Here is a 19108-nt window from a genome sequence, read left to right as displayed (position 1 = left end):
CTTCTGGAAGAAATTCTCTCAATGATAGTGAAAACTCTATCAAAATCCGTTACGTAGTTTAGAAGTACTAAGCACACAAACAGACAAGATGTAGATAGCAACTTTATTTTATACTATTTAAAGATCTAAACGACATTAAAAATATAGATTATAAAAAATGGACATGCATGTAATTTTGTCCACGTCTGCTAAAATATAGAAGTAAAATGAAACAAATGAGTACAACTGCTAAAATATATATTTCTCAGCACGTTCGTAAATAAGTCACATTAGCGAAGCATCTTATGCAATTACAATATTATTTTTAAGATTATCAGCGGTGACAATAGAGTAATTTAATGTTTATGTACAATATAGACTGTTAGAAAGACTTTAAATTAATTAAATAAAAAAGATTAATAAAAAGTGTTTATTGGAGCAATGTTTTATATCAAGCTTGACTAAAAGAATGTTATTGCTTATTATTAAAAAAATTGATAAACACATCCCAAACTGGAATCCTGGAAGTCTCCTCCAGTACCCGCCAGTTGGGTGAGGATATATCACTGGCAAGCCAATTGAAGTCATCCAACTTATTCCAATTGTTGATCTTGGTATCTAGTGTGGCCAAGCCAAAGTCTTTGTCGAGACCTGGATAATTGTAGTTGAAAGGGGCCACTGCTACGCCGTTACAATCTTCTATAATAGCTTTACTAGTAACATGAAGGTAAACATCGCAGCTAGTGGAAGAGTGGAACCTCAATTGCTGACAAGCTAAGGCCATTTTGCAGTCGGTGCATTTATCAACAAATATCGACGTACTAACGGGACCGCATAGCACGATGCAGTTTGATAAATGATCTAAATGCAGAGTTCCCAAACTTCCTTCAATAACTACAACACAGTCAGTGAGATAGCTCAGGGACACATCCTTCTTAAATACTTCATCTCGGAGTAAAGTGAGATGTTGTTTGGAAATATTAGTAAAGCCGCAGGTGACGACATCCCAATTTTTTTTGCCGGCAATTAAAATATTACCGTCTAGTTCCTCTTTTGAATTGGGAGGTTGCGAGTCATTATTCTTTTTCAACCCTTTTTTGTTCCTAAATCCAAATTTCTTTTTGGGAAAATGCACATTTTCTAGTTCAGTGCACCTCGTCTGCAGGTTTTGAATGACATCTTGAGACTTTCTTATGTTATAATCTTTTAAGAATAAGCTGGAGGCGGCAAGATATTTCTGCAAGTCTCTCAGATCCTGTGTTATGTTATCAAACTGCGCGGTCAACTGACTATTGGGAACATTGTCCAAGTTGTCCAATGCTGATTCAATAATCTCTGTCTTTTCTTTGAAAAAGGTACAAAAATAATCCAGTTGCTCATTGGACGCATTGATTTCACCTTTCAGTTTATGTTGCTGTTGAATCAACTCTATCCTCTTGGCATCCCTCTTGTATAACTTATCAACAATAAATGCTTTCTCTTCCATATTTCAGCCTATGATCTACTGTGTATCTAAATAACTACTTGGAACCAGCACTTTGTTTGATGACTTCAAAAAATTTTTCTGTTTTCTTCTGCGAATCACTCATGCCCCGGGACGAGTAACTGGGTAAATCCTGCAAAAACAACATCAATCACTTTATAGACATGACACAGAAAAATTGCACTAAAGACTACATATCTTTGAAAAGATAATATTTTAAAATTGGAAATAAAGGTGAACTATAATCTTAGTACTTTATTTTGAGAGAATTATTATTGAAGTAAATAAAAATAAATACTGAGCAATGGTATGTAATTAATTGACTATATGCAAGTCACTTGAAGGGCTGCAAAGATTTAAGTAGATTTTAACCACTGAATAATTTGTCAAAGAGATGCATTCAAAATAAGACCAAAATAAATTGTTATTGTTGCCATGGAAACATAATATAGGGTTGTCAACTTATAATAATATGGCTAATAACAATGACGTTACAATACATCTAGACTTGCTATTGTCTCACAAATAAGAATCACTCTAATGTTTCCAATAATTTCCAATTTGGGAGGCGGTTATGGGTACTGCTGCCCTGGAAACCATATATTGGATAACGCCCCTGCCATAGGTCACCCGGTTCGCTAACTTTGGTAACTTAGCAGGGGTGCCCGGGTTCATGGGGTGAGGATTACTATGGGGTGGAATACTGCGTGGCGGGTGGGATCGGGAGACTGGTTGAGGGAGACCTTTTGACCTCTCCAGCCGAACTCTCTCTCGAACCATCACCTTACACCACAGTGGGAGTGAAGGATTCATACATCAGTCACTCCTGGATACATTGACCCCCAAATTCCTACCCACCCCTCATACATTTTTCCTTCCCAGAACTTTCTCTCCTTCCTTTCCCTAAAAACCTTCCACACAGCATCCCCAAAGATGACATGGGCCCTGGGTGATTTATTTTTCCTCAGAGCCTCCTATGTGGAGCTAATGTAAAAAAAAAATCTTAATTCTAACGATGCTAACGTATGACAACGAAATACATTAAAAAATATGTGTGTATTAACGGAATAAACGATAGGACCGAGTGGCGTTTGAGGTGTCAAGTGATTAAGTCAGTGCCAAACCAAAATAAAGCAATGATAGTTTGCAAATGGCAGAGATTGTTGTTGATTCTCATTGTATCTGCTGATTTGTGTGTTGTTTTACCGCAAGCAAATAAATAGAGTGATTAGACTATTTGAAGCTGTGAAATTTGCTTAGCGACAACAGTGACTTTGTTATTTGACAATTGCACGCATAAACCTTTACTCTAATTGGCCTTGCATTTTCTCTAAGGACGCATAAAATCTCCAGGCAGGAAACATTTGTATTATTTATAATAATCGATAATCAGTAATTTGTGTGTATTTACAAATGAAATGTTATTTCTTGGCTTTATTAGTGTTTACCGAGTAATTAAAATACTTTTTCATTATACATGAGGGCATTTTTGACATTTTTAATGCAATTTACTTAGCGGTAGCATACAACCTTGCGTGAAATTTTTGTAATAAAACTATGAAATTGAAAAGACTTTGCTTGCCACTTTGAGATTTTCAGGGCGTCTACATATATTTGTAAAGTCGTAGGTTTTAAAGGTGTAGACTTGTTCCAGATTCATAAGTCAGAAGCTAAGATTTAATATTATTTAGGACAATCACGATTAGAGAAATGAGGCATGCATTAGGACTTCCATTCGCAGTTTATACATTTTGTCTATCACTACAGAACATGTACATAATTCATTCATGGTAGGAAAAGGAAGTCACCTTGAATTTGCTGTCATCTTGTGCTGTGACACTATACAGCAGGAATCCTAGACCGGTTAGAGATGTTAACCATATGAATGAGCCAACCAATCGGGACATCTGGAATTTTTTTAGCCTTATAGCCTGCCTTGTTTTTCCCAATATTCTAAGTCAGCTGAACGGCCTTTATAATTCTTATCGGCCAATTCCCCCAAATTGTAGTATGCCTCTAATGCCCAGGGGTAATCTGTGCGAGCCCTGTATCTGAAATCTAAAATTACAAAATCAGATGGTTCATTGATTCGTTATACCTACGCTACTGAGTACAGTGAGTACCTAATGATTATTGACAGCAAAAAGAACTAACCTCGATCTGTGTTAAAACGTCGCCACCCGTAATATGTACAGCCAAAAGCAATAAATTCGAAAACCAACAAAACTTTGGCTGTGTTAGCAATGTAACTTCTGTAAGCCGGCTTTGCTGACTTGAACAACATAATATTTTATAACTGACAATGCGACAAAAGGTGACGGGCAGCCATTTCACACTTGACAAATTCATAGATATTGCACTTTTGTCGCAGTTTTTTTGTGATAATCTAATCTATGGTTTGTATTTTTGTTGCGTGTCCAGATAGTTGATTTATGGCGTGTCCCTTTTGATATATAGTAGCTCAAAACCATCACTTTATTTATGCTCAAAACTCTATTGCTCTATTGGCTTTACCCAGCTTTGCACAGCTTCACCAATTTACAGCTTCACCAATGTAATGCGACCAGTCAACGTTAGCCCAATAGAGTGGTATATTTATGCGTTGGCCCAACGTGTACAGGACAATTTGGCCGTTGCGTGCGTTGGCCACCATCGTTGGCCGGTCACATAAATATACCACTCTCGCCGGTCAACCCGATTATTGTCGGTTTTCGTGCACACATCAAAGGATCTTGGCGCCAATCCACTAACAGCGTCCACACGTTGGTAAGGTCTTCTGTTCGCAATAGGCGTTCAGCGGAGACATTCGTGTTGATTATTTACGTTTACGAATTACGATGATTAATGATTAAACGTGCTGTACACATAAATTGTCACCACTGCAATTATTTCCCCATCCATCTAGATTTGGCGGTCTCCGTGGTTGAGGGGTAAGGCTCTCGACTAGCAATCTGAAGATCTCGGGTTCAAATCCCGGCGTGCGCAATTAAATCTTATTTGATTATTTAATGCTATTTTTACAATTTATTTATTAAAAAATAATATATGGTTTACTTGCGGCACGTTCAAGAGTGTAAGATACTCTCAATATCTTCGTGGTGTGAGACTACCATGCAGAAACATTGCTTGAAATAGCTTTAGCCATGTTTAGTGACCAGATCTGAATGTTCAGTACTCCCCACCTTCTTTTTAGCCATTAATTATATGAAATTGTAAGTATTAAAATAATGATCGTGTAAGGCGATTTTTTTTCATGTTTTTCATACCGATCCCCATATCGGGATGATATGGGGATCGGTATGAAAAAGGTATGGTGTAAAGCAGTCATAAGACGTTAGTTGTTTATAAGGCCTAAATATGCGTAGTTCCTAATTACGTGCTGACTACAGTGTAGACGAGACTTCCAGCACTTGAATTCTAGCTACTCTGACATTAACCAAAACAACTATGACTTTGATTATTAACCTAACTTGTCTTGCTGAAATGTCAAAATTAATTTTGTAGGTGTGTTTAACTTTGATTGAGCTTAATTGGTTGATTATGAATGAAAATTAGTGCACTGTGGAGTGCAGATTGCGGCGGCTGCCCTCTTAAATTTCCCATAGCGACGAAAGTTGTTATGGAATTTTCAAATATTATTAGAAAATGTACATCCCATTGTATTCGGAAGGCGAACAAATTTATATTTACAGATGCAAATTCAAGAAATTTGCAAAGCTTACAGTTGCTCTACCACTAGCGGGATTCACAATATGTGTATTATTATCAATTATCAAAGACTTTGAAAGTGCTAATTACACCCACTGCAATGTTGTGAATATATTGCCTTCTGTGTCGGCTGCAATTGGTAGTTATTATCCCCAAAATATTATTTGGAAAGCTTGTATAGCGATACATACTCCAGCTAGATTTGTTATAGCACTGCTGTACTATCAACATAATTCCAGCGTAATTGCAAGACGATTAAGCTGCTGGGTGCTGTTTATATTTCTTCTAAATTGCCTTGAAATATCTTGTTTATTCGGTCTTTCATTTTGGGATTCTTCTGAGAATTATCGTAAGTATACAATTTATATATACGCACATAATATAATTTTTAAAACACCCACTCCGTATTTTTGTTGTTTGTTTTTGGGGTGTTATGCCGTGTTGCGCTAACTCCTTCTTTAGCCGACGTTTCGGACAGCGTTGCAGTGTCCATCATCAGGGCAGATCCGAACGCTGTCCGAAACGTCGGCTAAAGAAGGAGTTAGCGCAACACGGCATAACACCCCAAAAACAACAAAAATGCTTTTGGCCGTGAAAATCTAAAAACTTACCCACTCCGTACCTTATTAAATTTCATTTATCCCCGTCAGTTATATTACCATTGTTATTAAATGAGACCATGTTGCCAAAAGGTTTATCTTTACAAGAAAATAATTCCGCTGCACACTTAATATGTCAAAAATATTTAAGTAATACTTGGTTTCAATAAGATGCATTAAAGTTCCATTTCTTCTCAATCTATGTTAAGTTCTCAGTTTAGGAAGTACTCATAAATTATCAAAATAACCCAAACTAAACCCTAAAAACCTATTTTGTGCATGTGCGAGTTAAACTTGTAAACATTGAATAGAGAACATCAAATCAAGTGTCGTTTTTTCAAAGAGCCTTTGCATGCAGCTGAATACGACAAGTTTACTGAAAATAAAATAATTGGATTACTATTGTATGATAATGTTAAACCCTGATTACTAAGATTGTACTAATGTGAATTGAAAATCATAAAGATTAGGTTAGGCACTTTAGTTTACCTGTATATTTACTGTGTATTGAAAGTATTATTTTAGAAAAAAATAAAATAAAATGATGTAAATAAAATTTTTGTGTTTCGTTGAGAGTATTATTGTAATAGTAATCATGTTTCTAATTTTTCAGCCGTGCACAAAACATGTTTTGTTACCTTCGTTTTCTCTTCTCAAATATACATGCTTATTTCATGTATTCTACTAAAATGGTTCAAATTGCTAAAACCTACAGAGGATGAAAAGTTTTCAATTGGCCTGAAATGGTTTTTATTTTGGATAAACTTTTTGGGCTCCATATCGGCAGCTTATTTCTTTGCCAGGCATAACTCGCACTGTGAGCCGATGGGTAAGAACTTATTATTTGTTTTATATATTACTACTACAACTACATATGTATATTTACCTCTCTCTCTATTACTTCAATTGTACTCTATCTAATTTAGTATTTTTCTTAATGCTTTACACCACTTTTCTTGACTTGTCATTATGTTCAAACTTCTTCTTTGAATGTCCAGTGTGCTCCAAAAGCAATAAAATATATTTATTGATTCATTTAAACCGGCCCTAAGCCATTTTAAGCAAATAAGCTTCACAAGTAATGTTTGCCCAGGACCACGACCTCCGATTATGACTTCTCGAGTTCTTATAAAATATTGAATTTGATTGATTACTTTCATAATCTAATGTTGTTTAAGTGCTTATTCATATCTGTTTATTTGCAGTTTACTCGCTGTTTGCTGCTTCCGAGTATGTGGTTATTTTGACGAATATGGCATTCCATATGATGTCGTGTTTCGACTTTGGCGAAAGAGATTTATTTATAAGAAGTACAGGTATTGCGTTAGCTAAATTATAACTTTTTACTTAGATATATAAGAATATTATTATTGTGCATTGAATTTTATAACTTTTATTATTCCCTCGGCTTTTGCTCAATTCGAAATGTACACATATCCCGTGTTTTCCATAATGTACCAAAGACTTTTATTACACTTTTATACTTCTTTATGGCAATAAATATATTTACAATCGTGTAGCACTCAAGTTTCCTTTCATCCTTTGTCCACACTATCAAAATATAATGTACATACATTACTGCTTTATAATAATTATTGCAATTGCAACACCATTCACAGAATGTCGACAACCCGCCGATTCTAACCAACTTTCTGGCTTCTAAAAAGCAATCCCTTACGGCTAACATGCGTCTCGTTGAATCGATGATATAAGAGTGGCTTGAGGACTTTTTAAGAATTCTAAATCTTAGGTTTGTAAACTATTCATTTTTTTTTTTTTAATACGACGGATAGTCTGAAATAGCACCATTTTTTCGTTAAAAAAGAAATTGTCATTTTTAGATATATAAATTTATTTAATTATTTTTCAATATAAATATAAATAGCTTAAATAAGGTAAAATCCTGCATTAACTACATACAAAAAAAATTTGAAAGTCAAAATGACCATTATTGAATGTTTCTGTTTTTGAGACTATGGAATTTAATTGAAACAATTAATTGCTGATTGAGCTCCTGAAAAAGTGTCATACATACATAAAATCAAGTCATTTACCCCTGACTCGGATGTTTAAACAAGTGAACAAGTTTTAGAGCTTTCTTTTTTATTGTTATTATCAAACGCGTGAATATTCCTTACAAAATATGGCAATACATAGTAGTAAAATTAAAAAACTGCAAAATATTATATTTATGTATTGAAGGTGTTTTTAATAAACATGATATACATATCATTATTTCTTTTTTCTTCAAAATAGTACATATACATATATTACTTACTCATATTATTACAATCTCAACATAACATAATTGAGCTAAAACAAATATGTAATACAATAGAATAATTTATAATTATCAGCGAGCTACGTGGGACAGGGGTTCACAACATTATTGTCAGTCACGTGGATCATATATTGTTATAATAATATATTATTGTTACATTACAGGAACTTAATAAAAAACTTCAAATTATTGTCATAAATTTATCAGATATATCTGATGAAACCACACAAAAAACTTCAAAGTTCATTCCTGTAAAGTAATTTATTCGCATATATATTTACATAGGTGCATAATCTGTATGTTACACAATAGCGTAGATAAGAGATATACATTATAAATACAATGGGCAAAAATCACAGTCTTGAATACTAAACTTAGGGGTAAATCGAATTCAACAATAAATGCATTAAATCTTACCAAGTTTGGAATAATTGGACTTTGCTAATACTCTTTACTTATCATTTAGAACAGATTTGCTAAATTTAATAATCGGAGTTACATTTTGATTCAACCCTAATAAAATCAACAATAGAATAACAAGTATAAAATTACTTTAACGAAAACATTTGCAACATAAATATATAATTATTTTAGGTAGGTGAATATATATTATATAGTTTTATTTTTTTATAATTTGAATTCAGCTTCCATTTTGTCCACAATCATTTTGGCAATGGCGAGGGAAGAAGTAGCTCCGGGAGAAGGAGCATTCCTGCAGTGAAGGATTCTTTTTCCCACCGCTCCTTCGTTGTGTATATCAAAGACAAAGTCTTCAATCAAAGATCCTGAAAATTAAATTAAATTTCATTAGATTTTCTCGTCCAATAATGGCCGTGTTAGGGTTCCCTTTCCTGAATATTTTGAATAAAATCTACTCTTGCAGCATTCATCACACATTATCCTAATGAGGGGTACTGCAAGATTTGTGTTAGCTCAACAACAAAAAATGGCTTGCAATAATCGTGAAGCAAATTATTTATTTAAATAAATGCATAAACAAATAATGCACCATTAGCCAGGTTCTACCAGCCTTCCCGATCCATTCTTTCCATTACTGCCGAAGAAACTGACAAGGCAAAACTAGAAACAGCGACCCTGTTTTTCCACAGCAATTAATTTTATCTTAACGAAATATTTATGACAGTTACAATTAAATTACACCACAAAACAGATCACATTAAACAAATTAATTAAAAATAGTATTTAATATATCGGTTCATTTGTCATTAAATAATTTATACAAAAGAATTATAGATGATAACATAACAGGTTTTCAAACCCACATTGTTGAGTTACATATTTTAGTCATTACAGGAAAACAATCATAAATTAACTTCTATCGCATGCTTTGAAACTAATGCATAGAATGAGAAACCAATTAAAAATGCAGCTCGTTATTGTGACGGCGAAAACAATTGCTGACCTCGATATTATAACAGTGGCTGTGGAACAAATAAAAATGTATTTTCTGCATGTCTTGGTTGTTGTCACTAATGTACGGTTTTATGAATTGAACTTAATTTTTGAAATCTTATAAAATGACGATACATCTGTCATAGGATGATGGATTAATAATATGCACCGCGTTCCGGAAACTAGTAGTACAAGCTGTAAACTGGTGAATCTGCATCACGCGGAGAAACAAAAAAAAACTTTTTTTCAAAATGAGCATTTTGTTTATTAATATTAGTTTTTCAGCAACAACTAAAGGGTTAAAAACTTTTCAAACCTGGTATACGCTTCGATGCATTTTAAAAGATATTAAACAACTGATAGATTTATTTCCAATTTAAACTAAAAAAAATTCCAATTTCGGACTGATTTACCCAATAATGAAAGTTCAAATCAAAATAAAAGATACCAAAAAATCGACTCCAAATGTGATGTTCACCAGTTTCTCACTTGTACTACGAGTTTCCGGACACCGTGTATAGGCAATAGCAAGAAGACAAAAGTTTTCAATCTACAATTGACATGATATATACTGGTTGACTGGTACTTAGTACCTTATCATAAAATTTTGTGTGATACAATACATGAAAAGCATTAATTGATTTATGTACAGTTAATTCAAAACACCTTCGTGTAAGTCACCCGTAGCCAATTTTATGCATTAAGTGAATTAATGAGGTTGTTTACTAATTTATTATTTTTATGAAAATGTTTTATATTTAAAGAGTTAATAACGAATCAGTTTTTAGATATCAAATTGATTTTGCAGCTGTCAAATTGCAATTGACTTACACGGTGATTTGAAATGAATATATAAAAAATATTGCTGAATAAAAAACAGTTAAAATTAAAATGAATTAGTTATGTATAACATATTTCTATCCTGTTGCAGGGGTGCGAATGTTACAAATTGCATTGATTATGGTAGACAGAAGAAATTCAGAAAATAATTATTGTTTAAATCTTTCAAGTGAAACTCAAGAATAAATAAATTGTAATAGATGTCCAAATCCAAACTTTGAAGGAAAGTCTGAGAGAAAAAAGATAAATAATTTTTATTTTATACAAACAGCATGTACTTTTTAGTGTATAAGTAAATAAATCAATTCAAAGTTTTTGTGTGAACGGTGTCATTGTTTGTGTCCTGCATAGACATAATATTAAACGCACAACTAGCTGACGTGTACCCGGCCTTGCTCCCGGACTTATAAATGGTTTGGGGTTAAGTTTTGAAATTGTGAGACCTTTTTAGGATATACAATTCCGTAGCACATTATTTTGATGTATCTCATAAGGTTTAGCCAGGGTTGGCAATGTAAACGCCTGAAAAAATATTTATTACTACTCGATTACAAAACATCGACCTTTTTCTACTGTATTATATAAACCTTCAGTAAAAATTCTCTAAATGCCAATGAAAACCCTATCAAAATCCATTACGTAGTTTGAAGAACTAAGCGCACAAACAGACAGACGCTATATAATTTAGAGATAAGAAATAAACCCATATAAATGTGTTCGTTATTGTATTCTTTGCTTATTTAAAGTTATTTTAAAGTCCTGGGATTAAAAATACAGTGTTTTTGCTTATACATAGCAGCTGTCATTTTCTTCCAGAGCTCCGTATGTTTTATTAATTATGTTTACAATACTAGCTCAAATATTATAAGTTATGCGGTTTATAATATTAATTCACTTAGTGATTCATAACAAAGATACAGATATCATTTTTATTACTCTAGGATAATTTTTAGTCCGATTAATTACAATTGAAAAATGATTTGATAAGTAAAATTGAAATTTTTCCGAATCCAAAACCAAATGTACGGAAATCTCCAGCGCTCGAGGCATTTTTTTTTGTAAATGTTTTGGCGTTCAGTGGATAATCAATAATATTTCTACTTTGAATAATCTAATCTGATATTATATACAATATTACTAGCTTTCACCGGCGACTCTGTTCACGTGGTTTTAGGTAGAAATTAAGTAATTTGTGCAAAGAATTTTCCCATGGGAATGAAATGTTTTTCTGGGATGAAAAGTAGCCCACGTCACTACGCATTCCTCCAACTATCCCTATGCATCGATCAGTCGTTCGATTGCGACGTGAAAGAAGGACAAACAAACATACTTTCGCATTTATAATATTTGTTAGGATTATTAAACTGTATAGTGCGGTTGTCTACATTTGCAGTCCAGTGAAATTATAAGTACATACCATGAGGTGTGCACTGCAGAGTGGAGTGTGTAAAGCTAAGTTTTAAATGTTTTGGATGTACATATTTCGTTACTGTCAATGAAAATTCCAAACTAAAAAGGTTGACATTGTAGAAGTGTGTCTATTATTTATATTAAAATTTTCAATAATACATCTGGATTTGAGAAATTTACTAAATTTCATCTGTCTCATAAGTTAAGTAGTAAATATTGTTCCTTTTTTACAGGTGTAAAAGGTATAAGGCATTGCGTTTCTATGCAATTCATTTATATATGCAATGGTAAACTTGTACATATTGTAAGAAAATATGTACATACATACCCAAGCCCTTGTGAAGAATAGAATGCTGGGTATTTTTTAATTGAAAATCATTAGAAAATTCTTTCAACCCAATGTATTAGTTAGCTATAACAACGATTTGGAGAGCCGTCATAAAAATGTTTATAAAACTGGTTTTGCTGTTGTGCGGAATGTGGTTTAATGTAAGAAAAAAGTATCTATGAATTACCATCAACTTCCATAGCCTGGGCTCTCACGCCACTGGGTCCCGGCATGACGTCGACTTCTGCCAATTCTGGAATATATCTCTGAAGCTGCATGACCTGCAGCGGAGTTATGAAAGATCTGATCATCTCCTTAAGTCCAAACCCGGCATATTTCATGGCCATTTTTCTGAATCCAGGATACATGATGATTTGTGCCAGTTCACTCAGCTTTATATCTCCCCAGCTGTAATCAAATATAATTTACATAGCACCATTTTTTGTAAAAAATCATATCAATAGCATTAGAAGCATAACAATTAATCATTCAAAAAAATTATCAATATGTAGGCCTAACATTAATAATAGAGGTATTTATTTGATGAAGATTAAGATTGTATTTATTTGAAAAGACAATGTCAATAACAGATAAAATTCAAAATTGGTTTTGAATAACAAGCGTCTTCTGTAATCATAAGATAAGAGTGAGAATTAGTCTTTGGGTTATTTAAAAATATTCTTTTCTTTTAATTTCTTTTCAAGGAAGATTACCACCAGACAGAAAAATAATAAGAAAGTTGGTTTTCCTCGCTTTGAGACAATACCTGCTTAGTGAAATGTGTCTTCAAAATTAAATAAATATTTCATACAAAGATAAGTTGAATAACATTTCACTGTTATAGTGAGTGATGTGAGGATTTTGCAGGACATCATCATTTTGGTAAATATGTATACAGAAAAGTGGGACACGGTTAATGTGCACAATTTAATTTAACAACGATAAGTTCAAAGGGATCTCTTTCCCGATGTAAATACAATAAGAAAATAATCATAGACATTCAAATTAATAGACGACTCAATCAGGGAAAGGGAAACAAACCAACCTGCACAGTAGGCGGCATGACCGTCCCACTTTCGGTGATTTTCCATTAAATGAATCTGACAGTATACAGGCAACTCGCATCGTAATATCACTATTCGGTTCTCGAAAATAAAATCTGCTTATGAATTACTAGTCCTTTTTACAATGGTGCGCAAATTGCTGGCTGCGTAAAGAAGATAACTACATATCAAAAATCGGGTAAACAAAAGTTCAGACATGTTTCCAAAATTTTATATTTTGTTTACACTATTTAGTTAAACACTTTCACAAATGTGTTATAATTTATCCATTTCACTCATATTTAGTGTCACTACGCTACCCTATTTGGAGGCAATTTGGTTTTTTTAACCGTTTTTATGAAAATCCCACAATGGACTGCGCAGCAAACAATTGCCTCACTTTAGCGAACAATACTTTCCTGCACATGGTCTGATATTACGACTGATGTTATTTATTCAAAGCATTCTCGAACCTTCCTGGTTCCAAAAATAAGGTCACGTGGTTTACCTCTACCAAGTCGAAATGGTACCTAGATTTCATGTTAGGGCAAGTCTATTAATTTGGATGTCTATAAAAATAATGTATTTTAATAATTATTTCGATAAAATATAAATCGATTGTTCACTTGGCGGCCATTGTTAATTGATGTGCAACCCAAAATAGGTTCTTAGTTTGGGTTTAATTAAAAAAATATATATTTAAAAACCTATTTTAGATTTAACCGTGTCCTGCTTTTTAAAATTTATTTACCATCGTTTTTAATTTATCAGTTAGAAAGAGACGTATAAGACATTATCAACTCACTTATATCCTTCCCGGCGCAAGGCCAATACCGCATTGGGTCCCAATAGGATGGTTCCATCCATTCGGGGAGTGAAATGGACCCCGAGGAATGGGAACCTGGAGTCTGGCACAGGATATATATTGCCTTTGACTAAATAGTTCCTTCCGGGGTTCAGCACCAAGTATTCTCCTCGGAAGGGGATTATCTTAGGGTTGGGAGAGCATCCGGACATCACAGCCACCAAATCAGACTGCAATCCGCAGCATGCTAGCACATATTTCGTCTTAACCTCTAAATTTGATTTTTGGCGAATAACAATGGGAAAATCTGCATCCCCGGTAGCTTCTCCGAAATTATTGACTTCAAAGTCCAAGTAGATTTCTCCTCCAGACTTACGGAAGTCTTTGGCGTACTCTTCCGTGACCAGAGCCCAATCCACTATGCCAGTGTGAGGTGACCAAAGGGCTTGTACTCCGTCGCAGTGGGGCTCGTATTGGTGGATCTCATCCCCACCAATCATTTTTAGATCGGTAACTCCGTTGGCTATCCCGCGCTTATGTAACTCTTCAAGAGCTGGAATTTCCGATTTGTCGACTGCTACAATGAGTTTACCGCACTTTTTGTATGGAATGCCTTTTAAGTTTAGGTAATCGTAAGCCAACTGCATGCCCTGCACGCACAGCTTAGCCTTCAGGGAGCCGGGTTTGTAATAGATGCCGGCATGGATAACTCCACTGTTGTGTCCACTTTGGTGAAAAGCTACACGGCTCTCTTTCTCAATGACGGCAACTTTAAGTCCGGGGTGGCGCAGCATGAGCTCCCTGGCAGATGCCACGCCAACAATCCCTCCACCAACAACGGCAACGTCATATTTATGACTCCTGTGGATGAAAAAAGATTATTCAAAGAACTTTATTAGTAATATACAACGCAGAGTGAAAAATTATAAGCAAGTAGAGAATGTTTGATTTTAGTTTTGCTCTGAAATTATAACTTTTAATAAAACTATAGAAAAATGTAGTAAAGACAAGGCTTGGCCATTTTGTATGGTACCATTTTTGTGAAATGTTAATTCAAAGACGCTTTACAAAACTATAAAATAACTTTATGTACCTTTCTACCAAGTTAAAAAAACAATAAAGTCATATGTTGTATTTTATGTACATTAGATTTAATTAGATGAACATTTCTAAACATCGCTGACCTGCAATAAAATTTATTATTATTCACAAATAGGGTATTTTAGAAGTATCAGTAGACGTCCGAGGAAGACATGGCACGATCAAGTGAATCAGATACTTGAGTCGGGCCATGTCAAGAGTCAGAATAATATAAGAGTATGTATGAGACGATGTGAATGAGGCAAGGAGTGTGTGCCAAGACCGATTTGTTTGGCGGTCCGTCCTCTCTGCCTACCCCTGCAGAAAGGCGTGATGGTTAGTTAGTCAGTACAAATCTTAAAAAGTTAATTAATATGACATTGCAGTATCCTACCTTGTATCTTCACGCGGGGCAGTGTTGAAACCGAGATTAGTAGCGAAATGTTTTGAATAGGTCTTAAATATGCCATATTTTACCAAAATATTGGAACGAGGAATCATCATGTTGACAGATCGTATAAAAGTTTGAAGAAATGTCAAATTTGAAGTGTCAGAAGAGGTTATCTAATACAGCCGTTATCGTAGTAATTGACAGTGCAAACAATGGTTTGTTTTTTTATGGATAACCACGAGCTTATATCTTACGACATAATTACCTACAACAAAAATTAGATTGAAGATCTAAAAGTTTTTCGCGCTAATATTGTTCACATGACTTTGCATGACTTTTTGTGAGAAACTGTGGAACTGACTTATACCATGTAAATACTATGATTGACTATGATCAACTATGTGACTATGATCATAAATAAACCACTCACACTATGATCCAATTGTAATACAAACATTTTGTATTCCCCGCCCACCTCTCATTTGTCCACAGGGGCAGGGAGTGGTTATGTAGGTACTGTGTAGTGTAGGTAGGCGTAGGCATTTCGAGCCCCTAGAAGAGAGTGGTTTATTTATGCCCTAGAATGACAAAGTTTCATCTGACAGAGCAATGTAATGCGATATTTGGCTCGACAGATAGTTACATAAGCGTAGTTATATAATATTATCATTGCTGTGTTAAATGAGAATCGATTGATAATTTTTTTTCCGTAAAATGATTTGTGTCAGGGGGCCCTTAACCACTCGAGCTATTTTTGACATATAATAGCAAGCATAATTAAACCACTCATATGGCAATACAGGCGACAAGGTATATCCAGGGCAGTGATGGTATGTCTGGGGAAGAAGTCCCTAGATGTGGGGAATTTTGAATTTCTAAGGGAGAGAGGGAGTTTTTTTGGAAAAAAATAATCTGGATGATTTTGAGGATGAATATTTTGTGTATTCATACATTTTGTTCAGTGGTTATCTGTGAGTTTTGTGTTAAAGGCTGATGTGAAGAAACGTCGATTGTCTGGAATGGTTTATATTTATGAAAATGTTGGTAAGGGGACTACAAAGGATGGCCTGGGATTACAAGAATTTTTTCATAACTAATTTAGACCGGTCGGTGGCCGAGTTGACATTGCGTTTGGGTCCCACCCAGGCGTAGTGGGTTCAATTCTTCGACTGGCTAAGTCCTCCATCACAACACAAGCAACATTTTCAGCTCACTGTGGTGGTAGTAGGAGATTTTCAAATATTGTCAGGTTCTTCGTAACCCGGAAATGTTTGTCTTTCTTTAAAAAAAAATGTAGCTCTGTGGCTATGGCCCGGTATATCAGTATTCTTTTAGTAATGGTGTAACTAGGTTTATGTTGTAAAGGCTCCCACCAAGGAGCAACTTGAGGGACGTAAACCTCTCTCTAAGCGAACGAAAAATTTGCCGGTATATCAGTTGAATTTAAAGCTTGGCTTGAGAGATATTAATGTAAAGGAAAGATATCTGTAATACAAAAAGAAACTATTTATGTTGTTATGGAAAACTTATTTGATTTCGTCGGCCATATGAACACGGAAATGTCTGAAATGAGGGGAGAGTTAAAAAATCTACGACCACTGGCCAAGCATATTTGTGAGATCAAAGAATTAATTATTAAAGAAAATAAAGCTGTCACAACTAAAATTGACAAAAATATTGAAGATATTAAAATAAATGCGGAAATAAAATCGTATGCGGAAATAACAAGAAATGACAAAAATAATGTGGAACCACCAAACTGCAAAAAACATGAACCAATAGTCATTGTTAAGCCGAAAGATAAACAACAAAAAAATACAGTTACAAAGGATGAAATAAAACAAAATATAGATCCAGTTAATTTCGGTGTCACCGGAATAAGAAATTTTAAACAAGGAGCAGTAATCGTAGAATGCAAAAATACAGCTGCAACAAAGAAGATGGAGGAGCAAATAATCTCAAAGATGGGAGGAAAATATGTCGTGAATACACCTAAACCTAAGAATCCTAAACTAAAAATCATTGGTTTAACAGATAAATTCACTCCGGAAGAAATTGTATCGAAAATTAAAATGCAAAATGATTACCTCGAAACAATTGAATCAAAAATTGAAATAAAATTTATAAAAGAAGTCAAAACGAAACGAGGTGACGTTAACTACATCATTTTCGCGGAAGTTGACGGAAAAACATACCATAGAATGTTACAAGAAGGCAGAGTAAATATTGGATGGGATAGATGTCGAGTATTCGACAACATTTCACTTTTAAAGTGTTACAAGTGCAATGGCTACATGCACAAATCACAAGATTGTAGAAATGAAAAAGCATGCACTCGTTGTTCCGGAACACATGACGACGACAGTGAAAACTGTCAAAACGACATCCAATGCATTAACTGCAAGAAAATGAATGATCGACTAAAATTACAACTGCCAACTGACCATTTTGCTTGGAGTGATGAATGTTCTGTGCACATGAGAAAAATTGAAGCGGAAAAAAAGAAAATTGATTTTTTATGTCACTAAAGACCTGCTCTATGGTAAACAGTAACATAAAATTATCTTCGGACAACCAATCAGATAACGAAGAGAGTTTTTACATCCATAACATACAAAGTTCGCCTGCTCACCATGAAGAGTTATCCGCCAGAGCCGGAAATACCATCAATATAATGCATCAAAATGTACAATGCATTCGAAATAAAATCTTAGAATTAGAAAATATTTTGTGTGAAAAAAATATCGACGTTTTTTGTGCTAGCGAACACTGGTTACAAAAGGGTGAAGCGACATCTATCAATTTTAAGGGCTATAAATTAGGTTCAATTTTTTGTCGAGAGAGCCATATTCATGGAGGTGTCTGCATTTACCTAAACGAAAACATTGCTTTTACAGAACTAGAAAGTGTTAAACAAATAACGAAAGAATTTGTATTTGAATGTGTTGGTATTGAAATCCCAAAGCTTAAAATGATAATTTGTACAGTTTACTATAATGACTCTGATATAAATATTTTTTTTGAACAACTTGAACTATTATTAAACAAAATTTGCAAAAACAACAAAAAACAAATAATACTCTGCGGTGACTTAAATATTGATACAAGCTACAAGAACAAAAACGCAGATTCACTCAAAAACACACTAAAATCTCACAACATACGCTTGATTATTGATAAACCTACTCGTATACAAGGAAATAAAAAAAAGTATAATTGATCATATAGGTACAAATATATCAAAAAGCTCTTACACATGGGAAGTCACAGAATTAGCTGTATCAGATCATATGGCACAGTTAATGCACGTAAAAACAGAATATAATATAAACCAAACGTGGTATACAAAAAAACAATTATTTAACACAGAAAACACAAACATTTTTAACAATTACATATCGTGTATATGTTGGGAACCACTGAAATCCTTTGAATCCATTAATGACAGCTACGAATACTTCATTAATGAAATAAATAATGGTATGAAGCTTTGTTTCCCCTTTAAACAGTATAAATATCCCCAAAAACGCAAAATAAATTGGGTAACGACTGGTATTAAGATATCTATTAAACAAAAAAGACATCTGTACATGAAACAAAAAAACACAAATGACCTCACAATCATAAACAATTACAAACAATACAAAAAAATTCTCAGTAAAGTAAAACAGGTAGCTAAACGGAATTACAATAGTAAACGAATTCAAAATGCGCAAAATAAAACCAAAACATCGTGGAACATAATAAA

The 19108-nt window shown here is 34.0% G+C and overlaps 3 protein-coding genes across 6 annotated transcripts; 1 reads left to right on the top strand and 2 right to left on the bottom strand.

Moving 5' to 3' along the window:
• Positions 1 to 220: 220 nt before the first annotated feature.
• On the bottom strand, positions 221 to 3821 carry Tbcc (Tubulin-binding cofactor C). The gene is made up of 3 exons (XM_089635429.1): positions 3617 to 3821; positions 3271 to 3520; positions 221 to 1595 (listed from the first exon to the last, which is right to left on the bottom strand). The coding sequence occupies exon 3, from the start codon at positions 1463 to 1465 to the stop codon at positions 452 to 454; it is 1014 nt and encodes a 337-aa protein (XP_089491555.1). The 5' UTR covers positions 1466 to 1595; positions 3271 to 3520; positions 3617 to 3821; the 3' UTR covers positions 221 to 451.
• Positions 3822 to 4910: 1089 nt separating this feature from the next.
• LOC149421230 (post-GPI attachment to proteins factor 2-like) lies at positions 4911 to 7281 on the top strand. Its single transcript, XM_089635428.1, has 3 exons — positions 4911 to 5519; positions 6383 to 6598; positions 6975 to 7281. The coding sequence occupies exons 1-3, from the start codon at positions 5108 to 5110 to the stop codon at positions 7106 to 7108; spliced, it is 762 nt and encodes a 253-aa protein (XP_089491554.1). The 5' UTR covers positions 4911 to 5107; the 3' UTR covers positions 7109 to 7281.
• Positions 7282 to 7605: 324 nt separating this feature from the next.
• L2HGDH (L-2-hydroxyglutarate dehydrogenase) lies at positions 7606 to 17938 on the bottom strand. Of its 4 annotated transcripts, XM_089635425.1 has the most exons (5): positions 15722 to 15736; positions 15364 to 15625; positions 13890 to 14750; positions 12229 to 12449; positions 7609 to 8835 (listed from the first exon to the last, which is right to left on the bottom strand). In XM_089635425.1, exons 2-5 carry the CDS (start codon positions 15471 to 15473, stop codon positions 8678 to 8680), a joined length of 1350 nt encoding a protein of 449 aa, XP_089491551.1. In that variant the 5' UTR covers positions 15474 to 15625; positions 15722 to 15736; the 3' UTR covers positions 7609 to 8677. The 4 variants fall into 4 exon arrangements, with proteins under 4 accessions (XP_089491552.1, XP_089491553.1, XP_089491551.1 ...); XM_089635426.1 differs by lacking the exons at positions 15364 to 15625; positions 15722 to 15736 and adding an exon at positions 17805 to 17938 and having other exon boundaries at positions 7606 to 8835; XM_089635427.1 differs by lacking the exons at positions 15364 to 15625; positions 15722 to 15736 and adding an exon at positions 17448 to 17761 and having other exon boundaries at positions 7608 to 8835.
• Between the last annotated feature and the right edge of the window lie 1170 nt (positions 17939 to 19108).

This window comes from Hesperophylax consimilis, chromosome 9 (genome assembly GCF_061612785.1).
Source record: "Hesperophylax consimilis isolate HC1 chromosome 9, BYU_Hcon_1.0, whole genome shotgun sequence".
In the NCBI taxonomy this organism is placed as follows: domain Eukaryota; kingdom Metazoa; phylum Arthropoda; class Insecta; order Trichoptera; family Limnephilidae; genus Hesperophylax; species Hesperophylax consimilis.
Note: the sequence above shows the minus strand (reverse complement) of the source record. Positions and strands in the feature narration are given on the sequence as shown.

Excerpts from the sequence above, each read along its gene's own strand:
- Tbcc (XM_089635429.1), bottom strand. The coding sequence starts at position 1,465 with ATGGAAGAGAAAGCATTTATTGTTGATAAGTTATACAAGAGGGATGCC.
- LOC149421230 (XM_089635428.1), top strand. The coding sequence starts at position 5,108 with ATGTACATCCCATTGTATTCGGAAGGCGAACAAATTTATATTTACAGA. Across the intron at positions 5,520-6,382 it reads GGATTCTTCTGAGAATTATC|CCGTGCACAAAACATGTTTT; the intron begins GTAAGTATACAA and ends CTAATTTTTCAG. Across the intron at positions 6,599-6,974 it reads CTCGCACTGTGAGCCGATGG|TTTACTCGCTGTTTGCTGCT; the intron begins GTAAGAACTTAT and ends GTTTATTTGCAG.
- L2HGDH (XM_089635424.1), bottom strand. The coding sequence starts at position 15,473 with ATGATGATTCCTCGTTCCAATATTTTGGTAAAATATGGCATATTTAAG. Across the intron at positions 14,751-15,363 it reads GCCCCGCGTGAAGATACAAG|GAGTCATAAATATGACGTTG; the intron begins GTAGGATACTGC and ends TTTCATCCACAG. Across the intron at positions 8,836-12,228 it reads CCAGGCTATGGAAGTTGATG|GATCTTTGATTGAAGACTTT; the intron begins GTAATTCATAGA and ends TTTAATTTTCAG.